This window comes from Oryzias latipes, chromosome 19 (assembly GCF_053564925.1).
Source record: "Oryzias latipes strain Hd-rR chromosome 19, Olatipes_Hd-rR_3.1".
Lineage (NCBI taxonomy): Eukaryota > Metazoa > Chordata > Actinopteri > Beloniformes > Adrianichthyidae > Oryzias > Oryzias latipes.
In genome coordinates, this window is record NC_136255.1 from 14,084,143 (window position 1) to 14,106,450 (window position 22,308).

General features: G+C 38.3%; 2 protein-coding genes and 1 non-coding gene across 5 annotated transcripts; all 3 read left to right on the forward strand.

Moving 5' to 3' along the window:
- Positions 1-133: 133 nt before the first annotated feature.
- Positions 134-8,257, forward strand: mxra7 (matrix-remodelling associated 7). 3 transcript variants are annotated; one of them, XM_078937570.1, is made up of 6 exons: positions 134-398; positions 495-692; positions 1,790-1,903; positions 2,003-2,036; positions 2,164-2,272; positions 7,843-8,257. In XM_078937570.1, exons 2-6 carry the CDS (start codon positions 642-644, stop codon positions 7,955-7,957), a joined length of 423 nt encoding a protein of 140 aa, XP_078793696.1. In that variant the 5' UTR covers positions 134-398; positions 495-641; the 3' UTR covers positions 7,958-8,257. The 3 variants fall into 3 exon arrangements, with proteins under 3 accessions (XP_078793696.1, XP_004085042.1, XP_011491672.1); XM_011493370.4 differs by adding an exon at positions 3,834-3,890 and having other exon boundaries at positions 256-692; XM_004084994.5 differs by having other exon boundaries at positions 254-692.
- Positions 8,258-8,705: 448 nt separating this feature from the next.
- On the forward strand, positions 8,706-15,222 carry LOC101164026 (alpha-N-acetylgalactosaminide alpha-2,6-sialyltransferase 1-like). Its single transcript, XM_020700403.2, has 8 exons — positions 8,706-9,007; positions 9,224-9,386; positions 10,221-10,383; positions 11,887-12,025; positions 12,115-12,218; positions 12,841-12,924; positions 14,661-14,760; positions 14,855-15,222. Exons 1-8 carry the CDS (start codon positions 8,870-8,872, stop codon positions 15,080-15,082), a joined length of 1,119 nt encoding a protein of 372 aa, XP_020556062.2. The 5' UTR covers positions 8,706-8,869; the 3' UTR covers positions 15,083-15,222.
- A 2,271-nt stretch (positions 15,223-17,493) lies between these two features.
- LOC111946552 (U5 spliceosomal RNA) lies at positions 17,494-17,607 on the forward strand. Its single transcript, XR_002872286.1, has one exon. It is a non-coding gene; the product is annotated as a U5 spliceosomal RNA (small nuclear RNA).
- The last annotated feature ends 4,701 nt before the right edge of the window (positions 17,608-22,308 follow it).

Below are 22,308 nucleotides of genomic sequence, written 5' to 3' on the forward strand. Positions count from 1 at the left end.
AGATTTGTATCCTGAGCCGATCACAGAAGCAGCCATGGATCTTTACGCAGACTGTTTGGACTGTGCGTCCTGTCCTGCAGCGGGAACACTCTCCTCCCAGCTTACAGTAAACCCGGTCTGACTCCACCAGACAGGACACGGGTTCTGTCAAAAACCATTTGACTCCCCCAGTGTGTCTCTGATCAGATTAACGGTGCTCATTGTGAGTCTGAGCCTCGCACGTTGCAGCGCGCCGTGCCAGCGCACATGTGCAGTCCAGACGGCGGATGTGACGTCTCCACGCGGAGAGGAGATTGCCCTGCGCTGTTTGTACTCGGACCATTAGCCATGATGTTTGGTGAGGATTATCGCTTCACACGCAGCAGGATGAGAGAGTGACGGAGCGCAGCGCAGCGCAGGTGGAGCGGAACACTCAAACCATGGATGTGACTTTCATTGTATCGGCTGTCATTTTCACGCTGCTCGCCATTGTGGTCGCAACGTCCATTTTTAAGGGCTCCTCACCTGCAGCGGAGTTTGCAAATGCGCGGAGTTACTTCGGACACGGTCGGGCCGGAGGATTAGCGCAGTCCAGGCCGAAACAGAACGGCCATGTAGCTGAGAAGGAGACGAAGAAGGAAGAAGCGGACGTGTGGAGCGAGATGAGCGGGAGCGCGCACGACCACTGGGATGTAGTGAAGTCTGTGCTGTCGGTAAGTTACCGGTCTGCCTGTCCGCAAATACAGGAGTTTCCAAGCATAAACCTCTCCTTAATCTGTAAATCTCCTCACTCAGAGACACCAGAGGCAAAAGTCCCACAAAACAGAGAAATACTTTACAATTACACAATTTTCAATGATCCAGTTCTTGTGTAATTCATGTTGGCAGGCCTAGATTTTTGGGTTACTTTTTAGAGCAAAAATAATTTTGAAGGTTATAGTAGTTTCCTTTTAACCTAAGTTATGTATATATTCTTTCCAAGAGTTTGATTTTTTTTTCCTGAGTTAAAGTAACCCAAAATAAGTTAGTCCATTTTTAACCATGGAGTTAGAATTAACCCATGTTAAGTTGCTTTTCACCTAACTATGGAGTTTTTAGCATTAAAAGGAAATTTGACATATCTTTCACATATTTAGCACAAAAAAAAAAAAAATCAAAATTCTGCGTTTAATTCTTTTCTGTATAATTTGGTTTTTCCAACTATAATCGTAACACACACTATTCAGATGCGCTACATTTAAAAAATTGCAGCATGCTTTGTTGAGTTAGTGTATTAGGCATGTAAATCTAAAAGTAAACTAAAATATTTCACAACTTAAAACCTTTCAAAAGGAAAGGAAGGACCAAGTGGTAGCATCAGGTCAGACCATGAGTGAATAATTTCCAGGACATTTACATGGTGGAGACTTTAGAAGTCAAAATGTTTTTTGAACCATTGCATGCTGCTCCATTTTGCTAAAAGTGGTGAATATAAGTTTTAAGGCTTTTTTGGAAGAAGTGGAGACATATCCAACATCAACCACCAGTCATAGTCTTGTAGGCTGTTGAGTTTGGGAGCAAAAAAGCTCCCAATCACTGCGTACCACTACTGAATTAACTCCTTTCTGTATCTAACGGACATTTTGGGGGTTTCAATTATACCAAATGTGAAGGGGTCGGGTTCTGACTGGATTTTTTTTCTCTGGTAGTCAGGAGGTTAAATTACACAAGAGAAGTTTTTTTTAATTAGACTCAAGAACTGATGGAGCTGAAAGTCTAAAGTTGGACCCATGCGATGGCAGTGTCATCTGTGCCTTTTGTCCTTTCACAGGACGAGCAACAGCAACCCCACCTTCACAAAGACGAAGCAACAACGGCAGAGCACTCTTCCTCAACGTCCAGCCTGTCTGTCCCCTGCCCTGGATCCAGGAACATGATCTCTGAGGTATCGTCCTCATCAGAGGCCTCTTCGGGGCGAGGCCGCTCCTCGTTCATTGGGCTCTCTGATTCAGAGCTCTTGAAGTGTGCTTTCTCTTACCCACAGAGCCACAGAGCCACAGAGAGCCCAGGAGTCAACGGTGAGCTCCTCAACCTGCTTTGAGAGACTTTTCAGTGAAATGTTTCCACATATTCAAATCATTCATATTTTTCATTTTATAACTTAAAATCTTTATTTTATTTATTTATTTATTTTTGTTATTCTAGAGAGGCTGGATTTAGATGGACATGATACATTGAAGTATGTCCCAGGAAAGGCCCGATCGCACCACTTAGAGACGATGATGTCCAAAGAGGAGCTGGAGGAAGAACAGAGGTCAGTTCAAACCACAGACACGATTAAGCTGCAAACTGTTATTCTCTGCTGCAGAATCACTATTTATCATCAGACATCCCAAGAGGGAATTTGGTTTGACAGCTTTTTAAGAGGATTAAACCACAAGCACAGGGGTCGGCAACCGGCGGCTCCAGAGCCGCATGCGGCTCTTTCATGCCTGTGCTGCGGCTCTCTGTGGTTTTGTAAAATAACTCTCATGTTCTAAGATTGTCGTGGTGCCTTTAACACCGTCAGGTAGAGCGAGCAGACAGGATGAAGAGAGCAGCGTGAACTTGCGGAGGGGGCGTGTCTGCAGCCGTGAACGCCGACCAGAGTCTGTTATGGGATGGAAAGTTTTTCTGGAAAGACAGACAGTGGCGATCTCGTAGGGGAACACATGAACGCCCCAGAAAAACCACGTAAAATGAATTAAATTTGCGTTAGGGCGCGCCTACTATCCTGTCACCTTGCTGCTAGGATGACCATTTGTTGCGCTGTCTGTGTAGAACGGCGTGCACGCGGGAGAGAGGCGGGGACGGGGCTTAGACTCACCGCTTCGGATTCCAGACCCCGCAACAAACTAACAGCAGCTTCCTAATAAAAATAGTTGTCATCCATAAAATAATATAATTTATTGGGTTTACTGGATTTAAAGAGAAAAAAAAAATAGAAACGACTCTGCATCAAAGTGAATTTGTTTTGACAGACGGAAAAGTCCATTCAAGGTTGTGGAAAATGGACAAAAGATCAAAGGAAACCTCACGCTCATAAAGAATAAAAATAAATAAATAAATATCCTAACAGCATTTCGAATCAATACAAGTATTGCCAAATGAACTATTGCGATATCTAGGCAAAAACATTTTTTCTAACACACCTAGTGTTGCGGCTCCCTGTGCTTTCCTCAGTGGGAAACTGATCCAAATGGCTCTTTGAGAGGTACAGGTTGCCGACCCCTGCACAAGCATCACTATGAGGGAGGATTGACATTTTTTTAAATTGGGGGACAAAATGTGGTTTTAACATAGTGCTCAGCGTGCACTGTGAAAACAGGCGCCTGATTCATACCCCACTGACACATTTTCTTTAAATAAGCCACAAAGAACAAAATCTGCCAATAGGTTAAGAAAAACGGTCTTACCAAGAATTCTTATTTTGAGATAAAAACTTGGCACCCAGACATGTTTTCTTGATGAGCTTATTTTTTTGCAAGATATAAAATAAGACGATTTTTCTTTAAACAAGGTTTAAAATTCAGTTTTTGTTGTGTGTAAACGAGAACAAAAGGCTTTCTGAACAAAAGTCTCCACTGCATTTCTGTGGAAAATGTTACTTCTTGTGACAGAGCGTCTGATAACACGCCTGTAAGCATTTGTTCACGTTTACCTTCTGCTTCAGCGTTCGGCTTTAGGCTGTCCCCAGTAAGACCAGATTGAGTCTGTGCCAAGCATTAGCGGACTGACCAATGAGCTTTAAAAGAACCACTCAGAGCGTTAGGGTGGGTAAATATAAATATATTTCGGTAATACTTTTTGCATATACCCTGCTCTCGTCCTTGCAGGATTCATTTCAACACGAACTTTAACTCTCTGTGAGCCTGAGAAAGCAGCAAAATGTGGTAAAGTATGAGTTACTCTCACCCATTTGTCCCAGAAAAGTCACTTTGTGGCCATGACGTGACAAAACTTACAGCAGAATAATTCGCCTCGAGTCAGCAGCTCTTTGTCCCCATGTGGCCATCAAGCGACCAATGTGACGGTGAAGTGCTGCGTTTCCTCGCCCTTGCTGTCTTCTTACTCCCCCCATTAGACGTGAGCGACTCAGGTGTGTGTCAGCAGGTGTTGATTGCATCTTCAGTAGTTGTGCTAGTTCATTCTCTAAGGACTTAGTTGTGCCACAAAAAGGGTGGGGGCATTGATATAAGTCCTTCATGCAAGTAAATAAATGGAAAATGTGAAAACTGGTCAGATATGGCGCCAAAAAATACTCAACTATCATATAATTCATCAGAAATAAATTAAATAAAACTACTACATATGATGTATTTTTGAAAATACTTTTATTTTTTCAAGAAGCAAACTCATTTAAAATGGGGTTCATAACATTAGACATTTAAGGACAAGTTGGAAAAGCTGAAACCAATGATGTCATGTGAATTGATGGAAGACCTTTAAATGACACGTCAGTGGGATGAAGACGAGGATGTCGGGACTTACAAAATATCTTAAAAAATGACGTAACTGACAAGCAAAGACTGAATCTGAAACTTTTAATGCACCCAACATCCGTGGAAAAGTCAACTAATAAAAGCTCATGTTTGTTGGGTTGTTGTTGTTGTTGTTACCAGTAGGGGGCTTCAGAGAGCTAAAAAAGGGGCTTAAAGGAGCTAACGTCCCTTCCAAGCAGCTGAATGAAAGAGGAACTGTTGAAGATTGCAAATAGGAAGTAAATAATATATCCCCATTATTTATAAACTGAGAAGAAAAATAGCATTTTTGAAAACACACTTAGTGTTGAGGTGGATCAAGACCAGAGGAGGAAAAAACAAGAGCAGGAAGAACCACAGAAAGAATTTGAATCAATGGAATGATCAAACATACCCACAGTCATTCCATTTTCATCAGGTACATTTAATGCCAGTAATTCAACACTTGCTAACACTTTTGTTATGGCATTTACTAAGTGAGAAAGATGCACTTTCTAATACTGCTGGGGAGGTTTGACCAGGAATAAAATAGAAAAGACTCTTTAGGTACATCTTTAAAAAGATTCCTCAACAGACTTCTGTGTGGTTACAGAGCAAGAAAGAACCTTGAGATTCTTTCAACTGTAACTGAAGGACGAGGGATCCAGAGATGGAAATGATCTGAAAATTACCTAAATTACCCCAGATTAGCCCAAGATTAGAGCAGATTTAAAAAAGATGACATTAAAAAGAAAAAAAATCCAGTTAAGAGATGAACTTAGGTACATTTTAAACACCTGAAGAAGGTTACTTTAAAAAATGTGATCAGTGGAAAATCAACCAAAGATAACAAAAAAAAAGGCTCCTTCAATACAGTTTAAGACACATTTGGTTCTTCTTATATGAGAATGGTAATTCAAGACAAAATAGGAATCATTTTTTATTCTTTTCTTTTCTGTCTTCCATTCCTTTTTTCCATTTTTGGATGATGTCACTTTGTCCATTTCTAAATTCCCAGATTTAGCCAGCCCCTCCATGGGGTGTTTGTTATACTGAAAGTCTGGGGTGTCGTATTCCTCTGAGCCCAGAAAACTATGCTATCGTCATATCCATATATAAACATGTCTTATTCATTTAATGTTAAATGCTCTTCCTTGACGCCACCCTTTGGATTTTTCCCGCCTTGGGAGAGTTAAGATTTTTTTTTTCTTTTGATATTGGGGGATTTTTAGATTTAGGATCTTTTGGATTTGTTTTCTTTGGCTACTGGGATAGAATGTAAACAGAGAACTTTCAGCAGCGGGACACTTTTTCTTTTCTTTTTATGTCTGTCCATATATCTTTAATTTTTTGTCTTTTTTTTTTTTTGGGTCTTTTATTGGTTGTTTGTTTTTGATTTTTGTTGTTGTAATGTTTTATTTATTTAGTTAATTGTGGATTTTTGTGGACCATTACATTGGGAGGGAAGTTACGCCATTTTGCCCATCCCATGCATGTGTGGGAGTTCATATATTTTTTTATTAGTTTTTGCTTGATTAGGATTTTTAGCTCTGTATATACATGCATTTGTTTCCTACAGGATTTCCATTAACTTTTTAATTTTACAGAAACAAGCGTATCTTAGAGGCAGTTAGAACTTCTTGTGTGTGTGTGTGTGGATTTGTCTCATGCTTGCTCCTGGGCGTGTTAAATGCCAAACAGTCTGGCAGAATGTGGTTTGTCTTTGTTCTGTGAGGTAACCTCAGACTTTTTGGGGAAAACCCATAGTCTTTATCCCAGCGCCTGTCTTGCAGAATCTCCACTAAAAATAAAACTGCTGCACCTTTGTACTAGCCTTACCCTTTTCCTCATTTTGAGCTTTTCTTTTATTTGTATTATTCAAACTTTCATTCATTTTGACAGAAGACCTTTTTTTTCCCTCTTGTTTTTATGCGTCTTTCTTAAATAATAAATTTCCAAGTTATATTTCTGGGTGCAGCAGTGGACTGTGTTGAGTTATCATCCAAGCAAGCTCCAAGAAGGATGTTGATCACAATAATTCTACCAAAGCTGAAAATTTTGCATATTTGAAAGAAAAAAAAACTTCAAGTTTTGATTGTGGCCTTTAGTTTCCCTTACTTTTTCTACGTCTCTCAAAGCTATTTTCTGCATAATTTTGTTCAACTAGTATACCTCCAAAAAAAATCAAGCTTTTTAAAAAAAATGTGAATGATCTTAAAGCAAATGCTTTTTATTATACAACCCTAAATCTTTTACATGTATTTAGTTAATTCCACTTTTTTAAAACATTTTATAAAAGATATTCTGATTTTTTTGTCTCCCCTAGGACTTTTGTCCTGCTGGTGTTATATGAAATGTTTTTCTCAGCAGGCTTCCCTTAAGGTTTTACCTTTACTTTACGTTTAAACCACTAAGCTCACCTTGAATCCTGCTGTTTATCAAAGTGAATACTTTCTCCAATGCAAAGGCTGTTTAAAAACTACAGCAAAGAAATGCCACGGTTTATCCCTGCAAAACCTAAAACCATAGCTCCTTATTTTTCTCTGAGGATTTGGACACGCGTGTGCATCGGCAGCCAAGATATGCACTCTAATCTTTATACAGTATACGTTAAATTTATAACGGCACTATGTGAAAACGGGTACTTTATGCCTCTACACTTTCAAAAAAAAATCATTTGTGAAGAAAATTTTTTTTTTTTTTTACTAAATGTATTAAAGGCTTGAAAAGGTTTTTTAAAAATTAATAAAATTGCTGAACATTTTTTAAACTTTTAAGGTCCGAGCTCTTCTTTGGTGTGCCTTTTAACAGTGTAATATAGCTCAAATATAACCCCAAAATGTGATACATGTGGATGCCAGGTCTGAGGAGGTTAAGCCAAAAAAATTTAAAGAAAATAGAGTTCGAATTAATTAAATATAGTTTTAACAAATCATACATTTGCTATATAATTATAATTGGGGATTTCATTGTACCTTTTTGCAAACTGAGTCACTGATTTTTTTTTGTCCTGCTCACAGGTCAAGCTGGAGCATGTTTCCCCGGTAGTCTGTTTCACTATAAAACTGGTTCGGATTAGAAATGGGGTGATGTGTCATGTCTTTAGTCTACAGAGACATGCAAATTCAGACAACTGTGAAGTAATCTTTGCTGTGTGTAAGACTAAAAACTTAAAGTTAATCCAAAAATGTCAATTATGTCGATTTCTTTTGGCTGTAAAGTAAAGGGGTTGGTAACTATAAACTCTGGTTGATTCTGTTTCTCTTGACTCCACACAATCAGAAGTATTCACATCTTTCTAAAATATGGATTTTTTTAACGTTTCTGACAACTAGTTGGAATCTTGTTCATTTCACTTCTCAGAGTTGATATTTGTCTCTTTTAGGGTGCAGCGTGAGCAGCTGGCCGCCATCTTCAAACTGCTGAAGGACAACAAAGAGACATTTGGAGACGTATCTGAGGGAGACTTGGAGGAGCAGCTCCGACTTTACTCCATCTGAGACTCGTTCTGGCCTCTCCTCGGCAGATCCAAACCACCAAAAGGACAAATCGAACACCAACTATGTTAAAGTTTGCAGTATTCAGTACAGATGTAAAGAGCACAAAATCTGCACTTGATTGGGTTTAATTTTTCATCCCCCTCATCTGCACTTAGCCGTTAATATGCAACAGAGGTGGGACCATATGTCTGTCTGTATTAAACCTGTCTGCATCACCTTTTTTGTTGTGTAAGAAGCCAGATTATTGTAAGTGTTCTGTTTTATTGTGTGAGTAAATGGTGCTGAAGCCCTGCCCACTCACTTCTGTGTCAAAGGATCTGATGCCCCCGTTTACTCTTGCATCTCTGAACTCTTTGTTTGACTTGACTAATTACGCCTATCGGGCATGAATTAGGACACTCACCTCTCACGAAGTAACTCACCTATCGGCATTTCTGGTGCAGAGCTCCTTTGTTGAGCAGCAGTCAGTAGAGGAGGACTTGTATTTGTTTGGCTGGACAGACAACTTCTTCCCGATGGCAGTTCGAAGTGCCAGGCTTTTTTCTTTTCTTGTGTTGATGTCTTTGAGCCTCTCCGTCCTTATTTTTTCAATGGAAAATTTGGGGAAAAACGTCAGGTAAGTTTTTTTTCTTTGTGGCAACAGACAAAGTAAAAGGTAAAAATGAAAAAAAAAAAGGGTCCAAATTTTCTCCAAGAAATCCACAGAATTGATTCAGCTACGGTCCTGTATTTGCTCTTTTATAAACTGTCCAAAACAGCTGGACTTCTGTCGTTAAAAAACATAGATCCAAGGGATATGGTGACCTGATTGGCAGTGATGTCATCTCATGGCAGAAGAAAAGCACAACCTCGTCTCGGCACGTGTTTACCACAGCAAGTCAGGCAAAAACTGCTTCCAAAAGCAGCTCAGGAATGCTGAATGTGGTCAAGAAGACAATGCCTCCACAGACAGAGACTCCCATTCCCATCATCTACAGAAAATCCTTCAGCAAACTTCCACAGTGGGATTTTGAAGATGCCTATAACCAGGACACCCCTCCTAGACTGACTGTGAGTTATAAATACGTGTAATCTTCTGGCACTCCGGAGTTCTTGTCAAATGTCCGTTCAGTAATACGGAGATTGTGTGATTTCCATTTTTCTGTGAATTTCTCTGGCATTTTTTTTGTAGTCTTCACTTGAGCTGTTGTTTTTGGAGTTTTTACATTTTCTTTCCGCTAAATAAATCTCACATCATGCTGTTATGTCATGCTTTATCCCACTCAGACATGTGCTCAGTCTCTGAGAAACTCCAAAGATGAGGCCTTCCAAAAGGCTTTCCTTCCCAACATAAGCCTTTTTCTGCACAAAAACAGAATCAGCATGACTGAATGGAACCGACTGTCTCATTTTAACAATCCCTTTGGTTTTATGGACTACAAGTATGATGGTAGGTTTGTTTTTGTAGGACAGAATTTTGCAGTTTGTAACATTAAAACATTAAGTAACATATCACTTTATTAAGTGACTCATTAACTCATCACTCATTAAGTTTCTTTTCGAGAACTTTTTTCTGATTTGCTTTATCCACCAAATGGGCTTCATAGATGTTAAAAATGAAAAATTGTGAGAAAAAATAACCTTCTCTGTTCTCAGTCCAACTGTTTTATTCATTTTGTAGCCCGAAAGAGCATAATACAGTTAAAATGTGAAAAGAAATCAATACATGTGAAAAACTGTGATTGCTTTTAAACAACTCTCATTAAAAGTGCTACTATAAATAAATGAAAAATTAAAAGAAATACAAGTAATTTTTGTGTTTATAGCAGCTAGGAAGAAGGTATCAAAAGAGAAGTCAAGGGTTGCAACGGTGGGGTAGTGGTTAGCACCCTCACCACACAACCTACAGTTCAAATCCCTGTAAGGAATTCAGATTGATGGATGGATGGAAAGATTAAGAAGTCCAAAATTGCTGACTAGCAAATTCTATATTTGTGGAATAACAAAACTGCTGCATATTTAAGATGATTCTTCATGACAAATCATCCCCTGTTCATTAAAACCTCTAAAATCAATCAAAAGAAACCATGTGCCTAGTTTATAAAATGGGACATTGAAATCAGAGATCTGTTCAGCATTGTTTTTACCATTTTGTTCCTAGGTGACATGATTTAAAGACAGTTAATTTGACAACACAGACAAAAACAAAACTATATGAATCAAAATATGGACGCAAAGTAACAGACATGAAACTTAATCAGATATGTTTGCTTTTGCTTGCAAGACATAATGGCTTCAGTGAAGCTGATTCCAAAACCAAAGGAGCCTCTGCTTTCTCCAAAACCGGGATCTGATGGCTGTGTGAGGTGTGCTGTTGTGGCCAACGGAGGAATCCTCAATGGCTCAAAAATGGGAGCCGAGATTGACGCTCACGATTATGTTTTTAGGTAAGAAAGATGGGCAAATAAATAATTAAAACAATTAACTGGAGAAACTCTGGAGGGTTTTATTTACCATTTTTGTCTGACTGTTTTATGCAGAAATACACTCAGATTTTAGTTTACATTGTATTTAACTTGAGTTTTGGCTTTTGTGGATCCACTCCTGTGAGGACTAGCTACAGTCTATACTGCACATAAAAAGTAAAAAAAAAAGCTTTATTTGAAAAAAAAAAAAATCAAACCAATAAAATATTACTTTAATGTTTTTCACATCAAATTAGAGATGTGAAGTTAAAAAAAAGAAGTGGTCACACGTTTTTCCTCCCACACTTTTGAACCCGATGGACCATTTACAGTTTGATCTGAAAGGTTTTTGGAACATATCTCCACAGCATATTTTACTAGCAGGTTATTTTCCAGCATTTTTATGAGCAAACGGTAGAGTTCACATTACTTCCCGTCGGTGCTGGGGAAGACTTCAACAGGAATATTTGCCCACTTTCTGGCTTTTTTTTGTCATTGCTTCAAAATTATTTCTGTAGTATGATTACATTCGCAAAAAATAAATAAATAATCAAACCTCACAAATGAATAATTGCTTTAAAAAATGCAAATAATTTAGTATTAAGGCAGGATAAAAGTTAAAGTTCTTTGTCTTTGTTTTGTGTTTCTCTAATCTCTTGTGTGGCTACATACACATCACACCCGTACACAGAGACCTTAATACACTGCTTGTAAGAAAATGGGGGCTTGTTTAATTAACCTAAGTGGCAAAAATAAATACAATGACAAAACGAAAAAAACGGTAATAAAACATAAATAAAAAAGGATCAGTACCCTTTTTGCAAAACTATGTTTAATTTGTTTTAAAGTTAATTGGTTTCAATCAAACCACAGAGAATGAAAACTGGGATTTTTAAAACTGTGACTGAACTTACTAAAAAGAGCAATCAGGATAAAGTTTTCCATCTGCAGTGAAAGGTTTCAATGTTTTTCATATGCTTGTCAGTGTGACATTATTTATTATAGCGGGATAAATGATAAAATCATGTTTGGGGGCTCCCTTATTTATTTATTTATTGTCAAGTACCTCCTCACACAATGGCACCATCCATGCCTGTGAGAATTGGCTGAAAAGTCAAGATTAAAATTTCAACCTGAAAAGATGACTCAACTCTCACCCCTGCAAAAAGAGCTGGGTAATCATGGAAAAATTGGATAATTTTGTACTCCACCCATAATTGGTGTTTTGACATTCAAAGAGGGGGCCTCACATCGCTCTAATGACCAAAACTACCACATTCAAACAGGGAGAATCTTACTAGCATTTCAACTAGAGTCAGCAACAATGAAAATGGCTCCCCCGGGGGGCAAACACATTGACTTCAGTTGCAGACTGTTACTCTGGATTGTGCAGACGGTGTTGGCATCTTCATCTACTATAATTCTAACATAAAACCTAATGAAATCCAACCACAAACATCTAAAAAGTCACTCTATGATTTACAGGATGAATGCTGCAGTCACCAAAGGTTATGAGGAAGATGTTGGAAACAGAACATCCGTGTATGTGCACACGTCCCACTCCATGATTGCAGCTCTGCGGTTTTTCCAGAAGTATGGATACACTGCAGCCCCACATGATCAGGTACTGGAGCTGCAACAGTAACTGCGACCATTTGTCAATCCGTCTCACACAACTGCAGTTTCGTTTTTTGCTCCTCTGCTCTCTGACAGAATATAAAATATGTGATGATCCCTGAGGGAATGAGGGATTTCCAGTGGCTTGAGGGTCTTCTCAAAGGAGAACAAGTCTCTTCTGGAGAGAATCGCAACAGAGAGTGAGTTCAATGCTAATGGCTCAAAAATCCTTCCTTTGAACAACTGGAAAGCTCCATTTCACTAAGATTCAAGGATGTACACGTTGTGTTCAGTTTGCATGTGTTGCTGCTGCGGTTTTCACTTTCTTTGAGCTTGTTTAACTGAATCTTCCAACCTAAAATGTTTTCCTGTGGATCTCTTGCTTATGGTTCAGTTTATTCCATCAAACAAAATAATATGCAAGTTATCAGGCACCACAAGTATGCAGCTATTTTTCCTCCAGTTTAATTGCTTTCCTTTCTATACACTTCAGTTTATATAATAAATACTCTTCAAACAGGCGCTAGGGTTATTTTACTTTCCAATTTGCATTCTTTGTTTCCACTTTTATTAGTGTTTCATGTTGCCATCTTACTCAAGATGGTTCATAGTGTTTATAAAGTCTCTTATTTACTATTCTGCAGGCAAAAACTTCTCTTTCTTTATTCTAAGCAGCATTTAATTTATTACAGTTCTGCTTGTTTCAAATTGCATGCTTTTTGAAAACATCAGAATTCATTTTTTAAAAGCAGTGAGTTACACTTTGCTTTGTTTATGTATCTTGTATTTTTTATTCCTTGTCTTTTGTGTTTAACTCTCCAGCCCAAGGACTTTTTACTCAGGACAGTACAATGAAAGCCGCTTCTATGTTCTGCACCAGGATTTCCTCCGTTATGTACGGAACAGGTTGGGCACTTTCACAATTCTGAGAACTGGAACTGGACTACATTTTTCTATTTATGGTATTACTCCTTGGGCTGCACGATGGAGCAGTGGTTAATGCTCTTACCTCCCAGCAAAAAGGCAGTGGTTCAAATCCAACCTTTCTGTGTGGAGTTTCCATGTTCTCTCTGTTCATGAGTGAGTTTTCTCCAGGTTATTTGATTACTCTGAAGAGTGCATGTGGGCATGATTGTGTTCCCTCTGACAGACTGCCTCCTGTCCAGTGTGTACCCCCACCTTTGCTCAATAGTAGCCAGGTTAGGCTCCAGCAACCCCCATGACCCCCCCAAACAATGGATAGATAGATGGATGAATGATATCAATTGTCACTCAGGAGTACCACAAATCACAGTTTATGTTCAACTGATAAGTAATATGTTTTTATCAAATCTGGTCAAGATAACAACATGAAAAGCATTTAGATCCCAAGGTCCGTGATTAGCAAAAATTATGGAGGGTCTTCCCCTGTTTTCTGTAATAAGGATGTTTTTATTCTATGTGATTAATGGTCAAAGGAACCAGAAAAATCTTTTAAAAAAACAAGTCAAATATGACATGAATCTTTACAAGTAGCAGAAACATGACTTAAGTCCTACTTGCAGTTGTATCAAACACAAAAGTCAAAACCAATTTAGGAATCCGACTCTTAAGGCATGGTCCTTGAGCTGCATGCTCATTACATGTCTCGTAGCTCCTTTAGACAAGAGACCAACTGTGGTTCCATTTATACTCCAACATTGGTGTTACTCTGAAATTACATCAACAAATACTTTACCTATTTTATTTCCGGCTAAAGCTTATGTAGCGTTCTACTGTAGTTCAGGTACTTGCTGCAAAAAAGTTTAACCATAGACTGTATGAGAGAACTGTACTGAGTGTGACATCATCACCCATAGAAAATGACTAATTTCCGGTTCCAAAAAATTTAATTCAATTCAGAATGCGGACCTCGCCATGTTGAAACCAGACGATGTCAGTAAGCGGTGATTAGTCGGTCTGAGTCAACATTTCTATGGCAGCTGCTCTCAACAATCAGGAGGAAGCTTGTTAAAAATCTGCATCCCTGCCACTGAAAGCGGGCTCGGGTGAATCTGTCAATCAAACATTTTGAATTTTCAACGTGGGACCACATACTTTTATTAAGGCATCTGATTAGCCGCTTTAAACTTAGAATAACTCCTGACAAATTATCAATGATTATTCTGACAATTAGAATGACTGAATAATTAATAGCTGTTGATTTCTCAATAAAAGTTAATGGGATTTTTTGCTTTTTGGGACCAGCGGCTACTTCCATTCATGGAACGTCAAAGGGAGGGGCTCAGTCCAGTTCTCATGTACAGTCAATGATTCTGACCTCTTGAGGGTTTTTTTCCCCCCAGGAGCACAAAAATCTAAATAATCAATCAAGTAGCATGAATTTAAAATAGTTTAATTTTTTAATAGTTAGAGCAGATAATTACTCATGTAGCTCCCTCAGTGTTTGTTAGCTTCCTTTTCCTTTGACTGCAAACGATGTAAACAATGGTTAGTAAAAGAGGGACAGCAAAGCAAAAGGATCAAGGTGGCTGAAAATATTAATCAATGAAATAATTTTGTATTAGGCCTGTTTCTGATGACCCAGTTATTTCCACGTGAGTGACACGAGAGGCAACAGACTGCAGTTTGAATACCTTTTGAGACTGTTTTATTCCCCACAGATTCTTACCTTCAAAGAGTCTAAATGATTCATTCTGGGCGATTTTCAGACCAACTAATGGAGCCTTTACGCTCTTTCTGGCTCTGCATACATGTGATACAGTAAGCCTTTGCTTTGTTTCACTTAATCCAGATGCCAAAGTGTGCCTTCATTACAACATCTTTAAACTGTTTTCTCTGTTTCTGTTATCCTCAGGTGAGCGCATATGGATTCATGACTGAAGACTACAGTGAATACTCCAACTACTATGTTGAAAGAGACCTAAAAACCAAGGTCACTTTCTTCGCGAACCATGACTACATTCTGGAGAAAGACTTGTGGAAGAGCCTCCATAACAGGAAGATAATTAAGCTGCATCAAAGATCTGAAAAAGGGAAACAAAGGCGGAAAAAGATGTTATTAGACACGCAAAAAGAACATTAGCACTCTAAGGATGCAGAACCTGCTCTGAAATGTCTTCAGAGATTTGAAAATGTTGCTTACAGGCTCAAAGGAACATAGACAACAAAGTCTGGCTTGCAAACCAAAGTAAAGCATGCTTTAAAAAATGTGACAATAATGTAATCATTTATGAATAAATTATGCATTTTCTATTGTGGACTAATTGTATTTTGGCAAGCAAGTTTAGTTAACAGTACACTAATGTGCTGTGAAAGATCATCAGGTGTGCCATGGGTAATTTTATATATTTCTTCTTTCTCTTTCGGCTTTTCCCATCAGGGGTCGCCACAGCGAATCATCGTCCTCCACCTCACTCTATCATGGACATCTTCTACCCTAACACCAGCCAACTTCATGTCCTCTGTTAAGACATCCATGTATCTCCTCTTTGGCCGTCCTCTTGCCCTCCGGCCAGGCAGCTCCATCTCCAACATCCTTCTACCAATATATCCACTATCCCTCCTCTGAACATGTCCAAACCATCTCAGTCTGGCTTCTCTGACTTTGTCGCTAACACAGGCAACATGAGCCGTCCCTCTGATGTACTCGTTCCTTATCCTGTCTAACCTGGTCACTCCTAAGGAGAACCTCAACATCTTCATCTCCGCTACCTCCATCTCAGCCTCTTGTCTCTGTCTCACTGCTACCGTCTCTAACCCATAGAGCAGAGCTGGTCTCACCACTGTCTTGTACACCTTTCCTTTGAGTCTTGCTGGCACTCTTCTGTCACACAACACTCCTGACACTTTCCTCCACCCGCTCCAACCTGCCTGCACTCGCCTCTTCACCTCTTTTCCACAATCCCCATCACACTGAACTGTTGACCCCAAGTACTTTCTTCACCTCAGCCCCCTGTAACCTAACGCTTCTACCTTGATCCCTCTCGTTCAGACACATGTATTCTGTCTTACTACGACTGACCTTCATGCCTCTTCTTTCCAGAGCAAACCTCCACCTCTTTTATTTTTAATTATTCAGTTTCACGTATTTGGTGTGAAAAACATTATTTTTTTTAGCAGGATTTCTGCTCTGTTCATCTAAACAGGTCCAGGTTTCACGCTGAGTGGATAAAAATATGAAAGATTATAAAATATATACATAAATATCTCATTCTAACAGATGATAATTCAAACAACCAGGGTTTGTCTTCATCAATCATCATTTCACTTCATCTTTTTGTCACTAAAAAAAACAACAAAAAACTGTGTTGTTTTGTATGTTCTCTCCAGGAGCTCTAAATACTTATTTGACAGTTGAAAAGTTCTGTCCTATCATCTTTATTATGTGAAGCTAAAGTTCAGTTTCATTTAAAACATGTTTTTAAAAAATACAGACAGAAGGAAGGCATTAATCCTCCTGTTTCTTCTCTGTTGTCATTTTAATATGTTTCTATGTTAGTTTTTGTTGAAAGTATCCGAATAATTCCACTATAGAAAATGCTGTTTTAGGCTTAGTTGTAGACTGGTTCACAGCATTGACTGTAGATACACAACAACTATATATCACAATATACTGTAACTCTAAATTAGTTATAGAGTCTTCTATAAAGTCAATCGTTCAAATTCAACCCACTCCCCGATCCATGATGTTTATTTTTCCGGGACGGTCACGCAGCGTTCAAAGACCATACGTAAGAATGGAAAATGGATCATTTTGTAGGTATGATCTATCGGAGAAATTATTTCTTAGGAGTTGATTCTGTAAAATTGCGGATTTATTGTAAAAGAACATTTAAGCAGACGGATATAAAACACGTGCGAGCAATAACTGCGTTTGAAAATACCACTGCTGAAATGAATGCATTTTTTACGATTTTCTTTTTGAACATTTAACGCACCACGATCCTTTCCGAAACGTTTAGTTCATATGGTTTTGTCACGTTCTCTGTATCATTTAGAAAATATTCCTGACTAAAACAATTGTTTTTGTCAACCTTATATTGATGGTTCAGACATGTAAAGTTAGAAAACGTTTTTGGGATTTTTTTTTTCTTGCAAATATTAAACTTGTCACCTCAACCAGAGGGGGGATTTCTTCAGAAGTTGTCGAAACGTAATTAAAGTAAAAGTGAAAGGAGGAGTAAATCATACATCCTTTTTTTATCCACAAGATGTATTTGCCTTCAACTAATGTGTGCTTTGTTAAACGCGGTTTTTGTATGAACCCGGAAACTGCACGATATCCCATCATGCCTTGTGGTGGATGTTGATCTTGATTTAACATTAGTATACTTTTACATTTTTCATTTCTAAACAGACTGGGTTATGTTAACGTTTGACGTTTAAATATTATTCTATCATTTTATTGGCCTTCTTTGTCTTACCTGTTTAAGCACCATTACTTAAAGTTGTATGGCCGTGAATGAAGACAGTCACGTAAACGCTTCAACGTCAGCACTCTTGTTTCTCTTCAGATCGTATAAATCTTTCGCCTTTTACTAAAGATTTCCGTGGGGAGGAACAACAAGAGTTTTACTCAATTTTTTGATGCCCTGCTTCTGCGGGACTTCCTTACTTTGTCAAAATAAAAACATTATATGGCATGATATAAAGTGCGTGTGTCGTTAATTTGTGTCATGCGCATATTGTTTTCTTCTAAATGAGACGGGCTAAAACTGCTCTCATTTGAGCAGGCGTACTTTTGAAAAAACTTTTGTTCTTTTTAAGATGGTTGGGATCAAGCAGTGGCAGATAAAATTTGAAATGACCACTAGAGGGCGTCAAAAAAATAAAAAAGTTTTTCACCAAATCTGTAGTCTTTCATTGACACATTAACCCTTGTGCTATCTTAGATGACCCCACCCTTACATTGACGTGTTCTGCCTACCATGACAAAGGTGGATAAAGGTGGAAAGATTTCATGTAATCCATGGACACCAGTGAAGATCACAAATCATTGAAGAAAAAAGGTTCAGCGCACTGTCTAGTGCAGTGTTTTTCAACCAGTGTGCCGCGGCACACTAGTGTGCCGTGAGAGATGGTCAAGTGTGCCGTGAGAAATTGCCCTCATTAACTGATCTAAAAGCAATTACCATCTCCAGGAAATCAGCTCTTTGTTCATCCAAACAGGCCCTGATAAAACACTGAGAAGTTAAAAATATGAAATATCATAAAATTATTTTTTCTTTGTGTTTAATAGAATCATATAAAGACATTTTGATAAGAATAACGGGATACCGCGATTTAGCTGCAGCTATAACTGTGTAAGGAAAAGTCCCGCCCCTTTAACTGTCTGCACCAATCATTCTTGAATGCTTAATCACATGTCATCAGTCTGACCAATCAGAAGTGGTTAAAGTATTCACTTCCTTGTTTCGATTTAGCGCAAAAAAGTCTCTCTGTTTTAACAAAAATACCAGCTAAAGCTCGTCTTTAGCGGTGGAGCTTTCCACAGAATCTGGTATCAGACTGGAACAAGTAAACAAGACCATGAAGCTCAAAGACGCTGGTCTTTCTGCGGTCGGCGGATTACGGGCACTACATCTCCCATGATGCAGTAAAGTGACTGTCTTAGCGCACAATGAGTCTCTCCTCTTAACATCTTAAAACAACGAACACACATCAAACAGTTTTTGAATCTTTTGACGTAATTTTTAATACATCTTTTAGAAAAAACAGCTGCAGCTTCCAGCGTTTTCTGCAACAATTATCACAAAAATGCATGTGAGATTGCAGAGCGGCTGTAGATCAATACAGACTGATCTTTTTTTTTTAATCTATTTTTTTGGATGCTGGTGTGCCGCGGGATTTTTGTCAAGGTTAAAGTGTGCCATGGCTCAAAAAAGGTTGAAAAACACTGGTCTAGTGGGTCTAGATAACCCAACTCCCAATGTTGACGTGTCTAGGATAGCACAAGGGTTACAAGTCACACAGCATTAAGTAACTCAAAATCGTGAACCATGGCAACTTTAACCTCCCAGAGAAGAAAGAAATGTAAGACCAAAGCAGCAAACATCAATATCCAAATGACAAAATAAATAAATAAAAAGGAAATAGGGCATTAGTTTTCATGAACAGATAAATAATAAGAGTAAAAAGCTTATGCTGCTTTTTAATTTTTGTAAGGGTTCACAAAATAAATGTAAGTCATTTTTTATGAAAACAAAACATGTGGGTATCAGTTTAAAAAAACACAATAAAGCATTTTCCAAAAACAACTACATTTTTTGAGGGTTTAAATATATGTTTGTTTTAGAACATAAAATTAAATTGAATGTTATTTTGTGTAAATAAAGGAAAAAAATATGTTTCTTGGTTTTTACACAAAGGGTATAAACTATCTTGAATTTTATTTTAAGTTTCATTTTAAGTTCTTTATAAATTGTTTCAAAAAAAGCCTCTTTTATTTAAGAAAGTACGAGGGAGTTTTAGGGCCAGTTTACAAACAATTTTTTTTATTGTGACTATTAAATTTACGAGAAAAAAGCCATCGAATAACGAGGAAAAATCGCCAAAGTTATCTGTTAATTAGAGCCTAGCTTGAAGATGAAAGATGTGGAGCTTTTTGTGAAGGTTTATATCCGGATAGGTTTCAAAAACAAAGAAATTTGGAACCTTTTGGTGACTTAAAATCAGAATCTTGTTAGTGTAGCCAGCTTTCCGGGGTTTGGTGGCGGTAAAGTGGAGTTTCATTTGTAAAATAAGGAGCTCAGAACCACTTTTGGGTGAAGAGGACCACAACTTTAGTTTCCTTTTCATTCACATACCCAAAAGTCCCATCGTCACCTTAAGTTACCTGTCATGCGCACACATGACAGGTAAAAATTGTTAACACGTGTTCCCTCCTCCAGATGAAACGTCCTGTTTCAACATTAAACAAAGATGAAAATAGTCTGTTATATTAGCATAACAACGTTGAAATGCCAAAAAGAGCGCCTCCTCAGATGGAAGCGTCACTCAGACATAGAGATATTGTGTTACGTGGAGGAAGAAAGTATTGAAGAGGCCAGCTGCAGAGATAGGGATGGCTTCATCAACGGGCTGCAGAGATCCTGCAAGCCACCTGTGCCCTGCAGAAGTCCAGAAATATGAGAAATAGGTCATGGCAATCCCATAAAACCATTTTAGGTACATGTCACAATTTGATTTCGACAAATTAGAAAGCCCCACTTTCGCAGGGCATCAAAAAATTGAATAAAAAAAGACAACAGTATAGGACCAAGTAGGGAGAAATGTAAAAAACGGAGTGGATTTTAGGGAGGAGTTGAAACAGACTTTGGGAGATCAGGAGGTTCATTTAAATTCGATAATCGATAATCATTTTCTTTCATTTCTAAGTTTATGTATGAAGATAAAAATGTGACAATTTCCCATTTGCATGTGTTCCTTTAGCGTTACGACCTCAAATCTGTGATTACAACTGCTCAAATCTGCTGCCGCGTTTGCGTGAATCTGCTGCTGTGAATCACGAGCGCGCTACAACTGCGCTCGGACTTTTGACATATTCCTTACGAGACATTTGTTTCAAAACTGTTCTGTGTCCGATAATGGAACAAGGGGTGGGGGAAGTCAACGAATCAGAGTCCAGGACTCAGAGGACTTGTAAAATTAGAAAGATCTTCACAGATTCGCACTTCCGGTCTCAATAACTCTTCTGATAAACGTTCAAATGTGACAGTATCTCAATCACTTTGTATAAACATAGAGAGTGAACTGCAAATGCAATTCAAAAGAAAAAAGATCGTTTTTTTCTGCCTTTTAATGAGAAATGATCTCAGAAAGAGCAGCGAGGCGGCTGCCAAGGGACCGTCAACAATGTGCAAACTCTGCGAAACACCATTCTGTAAAAACCAATAATCTCTCAAAAATGAGTAAATGTCTACATTTATATATGCTGACGATAAAGACTCGTCAGCATAATCATGTTACTATAAATATTTTGTGAGAAAGTTCATCTTTATTTTATGGTACAGATTTTTTCAAATTTTAACAGACATATGATTCATAATAAAGATGCTTAATAGTTCTTGTCACCAAATTTCCTGTACTGACTAATCATGACCCTCTTGTGCTACTACAACAAAGATTATATGTATGAGGTTCCATTTGTGCCAAAAATCTGTTTTTGTGTCCACTGTCTATGTCTTTGGTCGTCTCACTTTGTCGTCAGGACTTAGCAACCGTTGCTACTGTCGATAGCTCCGGTCGTTAGCTACTGACGATAGCTACGGTGTTTGCTACTGTCGTTAGCTACTGTCGTTAGCTGCTGTCGATAGCTACTCTCGTTAGCTGCTGTCGATAGCTAATGTCATTAGCTACTGTCGTTAGCTGCTGTCGATAGCTACTGTCGTTAGCTACTGTCGATAGCTACTGTCGTTAGCTACGACGTTTCCCCGTGTTTTGTCGTTAGATGTTCTCGTTTTTCAAATTTTGCCAAAGTCGTCAGAAAAGTCCTTTGTACGGCCGGTAAATTTTTTCCTGTACTACCACGGAACGAAAAAGAAATGTTTATCAAAGCAGACGTCAGGGTTAACCATGACAACACGTTTTTAAGATGAACTTTATTTTGATATTCCCTCAAACGCGTATTGCCAGAAAGGGTGGGGGTGGGGGGGCCATGCATACAACGCTTGACACGAAAACAAAGTGGCGCATTACCGCCACCATCTGATCTGGAGGCGAACTACTTCTATTTAACGCGGAGAATGACATAATAAATATGAACATTTTACGAAGACTATTTATGAATGTGCTGTGTTCTGATCATGAAAAACGTGGCTGATTTATTAATAATAAAATTACAAAAACATTGGTGTTGATTTAATGTATTTCTTCAGAAATAAACCCTCAAGTCATTAGTCCATGGCAATATTTATTTTTTTGTCGCTGAACGATTTACGGGGCCTTGCAAGGAGGCATTTCTTTTCATTAGTTTTCTCTTCTACTTTACTGAAATATAGCTTTGAATATGAATCTGTCCATGTTCCTGTTGGCAATAATTCAACCGTTTTTCGTGAGATCAAACCGAAAACGAGCAGATATGCAGCATCACAGGGCGTCAAGGAGAAGCAGACGTCTCAGAAGATTTCCTCTGTATGCCCAGGCCAGACATGAACAACTTGCGAGTTAAACGTAAAAAACATTTTTTTTAAACTTAAGCATTTGTCACTAATTGTGCTCAAGGTTACACAATCTGCTGGGTAAGTTTAACATTCTTTTTTAACATTGGATTATGAGTTGTATAGTGTAACTACATGAAACACTTGTGAG

What these genes read in the sequence shown, in the direction of transcription:
- mxra7 (XM_004084994.5), top strand. Translation starts at nt 420, where the DNA reads ATGGATGTGACTTTCATTGTATCGGCTGTCATTTTCACGCTGCTCGCC. An exon ending in TAGTGAAGTCTGTGCTGTCG is followed by an intron (nt 693 to 1,789) that starts GTAAGTTACCGG and finishes GTCCTTTCACAG; the next exon opens with GACGAGCAACAGCAACCCCA. An exon ending in GAGCTGGAGGAAGAACAGAG is followed by an intron (nt 2,273 to 7,842) that starts GTCAGTTCAAAC and finishes TGTCTCTTTTAG; the next exon opens with GGTGCAGCGTGAGCAGCTGG.
- LOC101164026 (XM_020700403.2), top strand. Translation starts at nt 8,870, where the DNA reads ATGCTGAATGTGGTCAAGAAGACAATGCCTCCACAGACAGAGACTCCC. An exon ending in TATGGACTACAAGTATGATG is followed by an intron (nt 9,387 to 10,220) that starts GTAGGTTTGTTT and finishes TTTGCTTGCAAG; the next exon opens with ACATAATGGCTTCAGTGAAG. An exon ending in CTGCAGCCCCACATGATCAG is followed by an intron (nt 12,026 to 12,114) that starts GTACTGGAGCTG and finishes GCTCTCTGACAG; the next exon opens with AATATAAAATATGTGATGAT.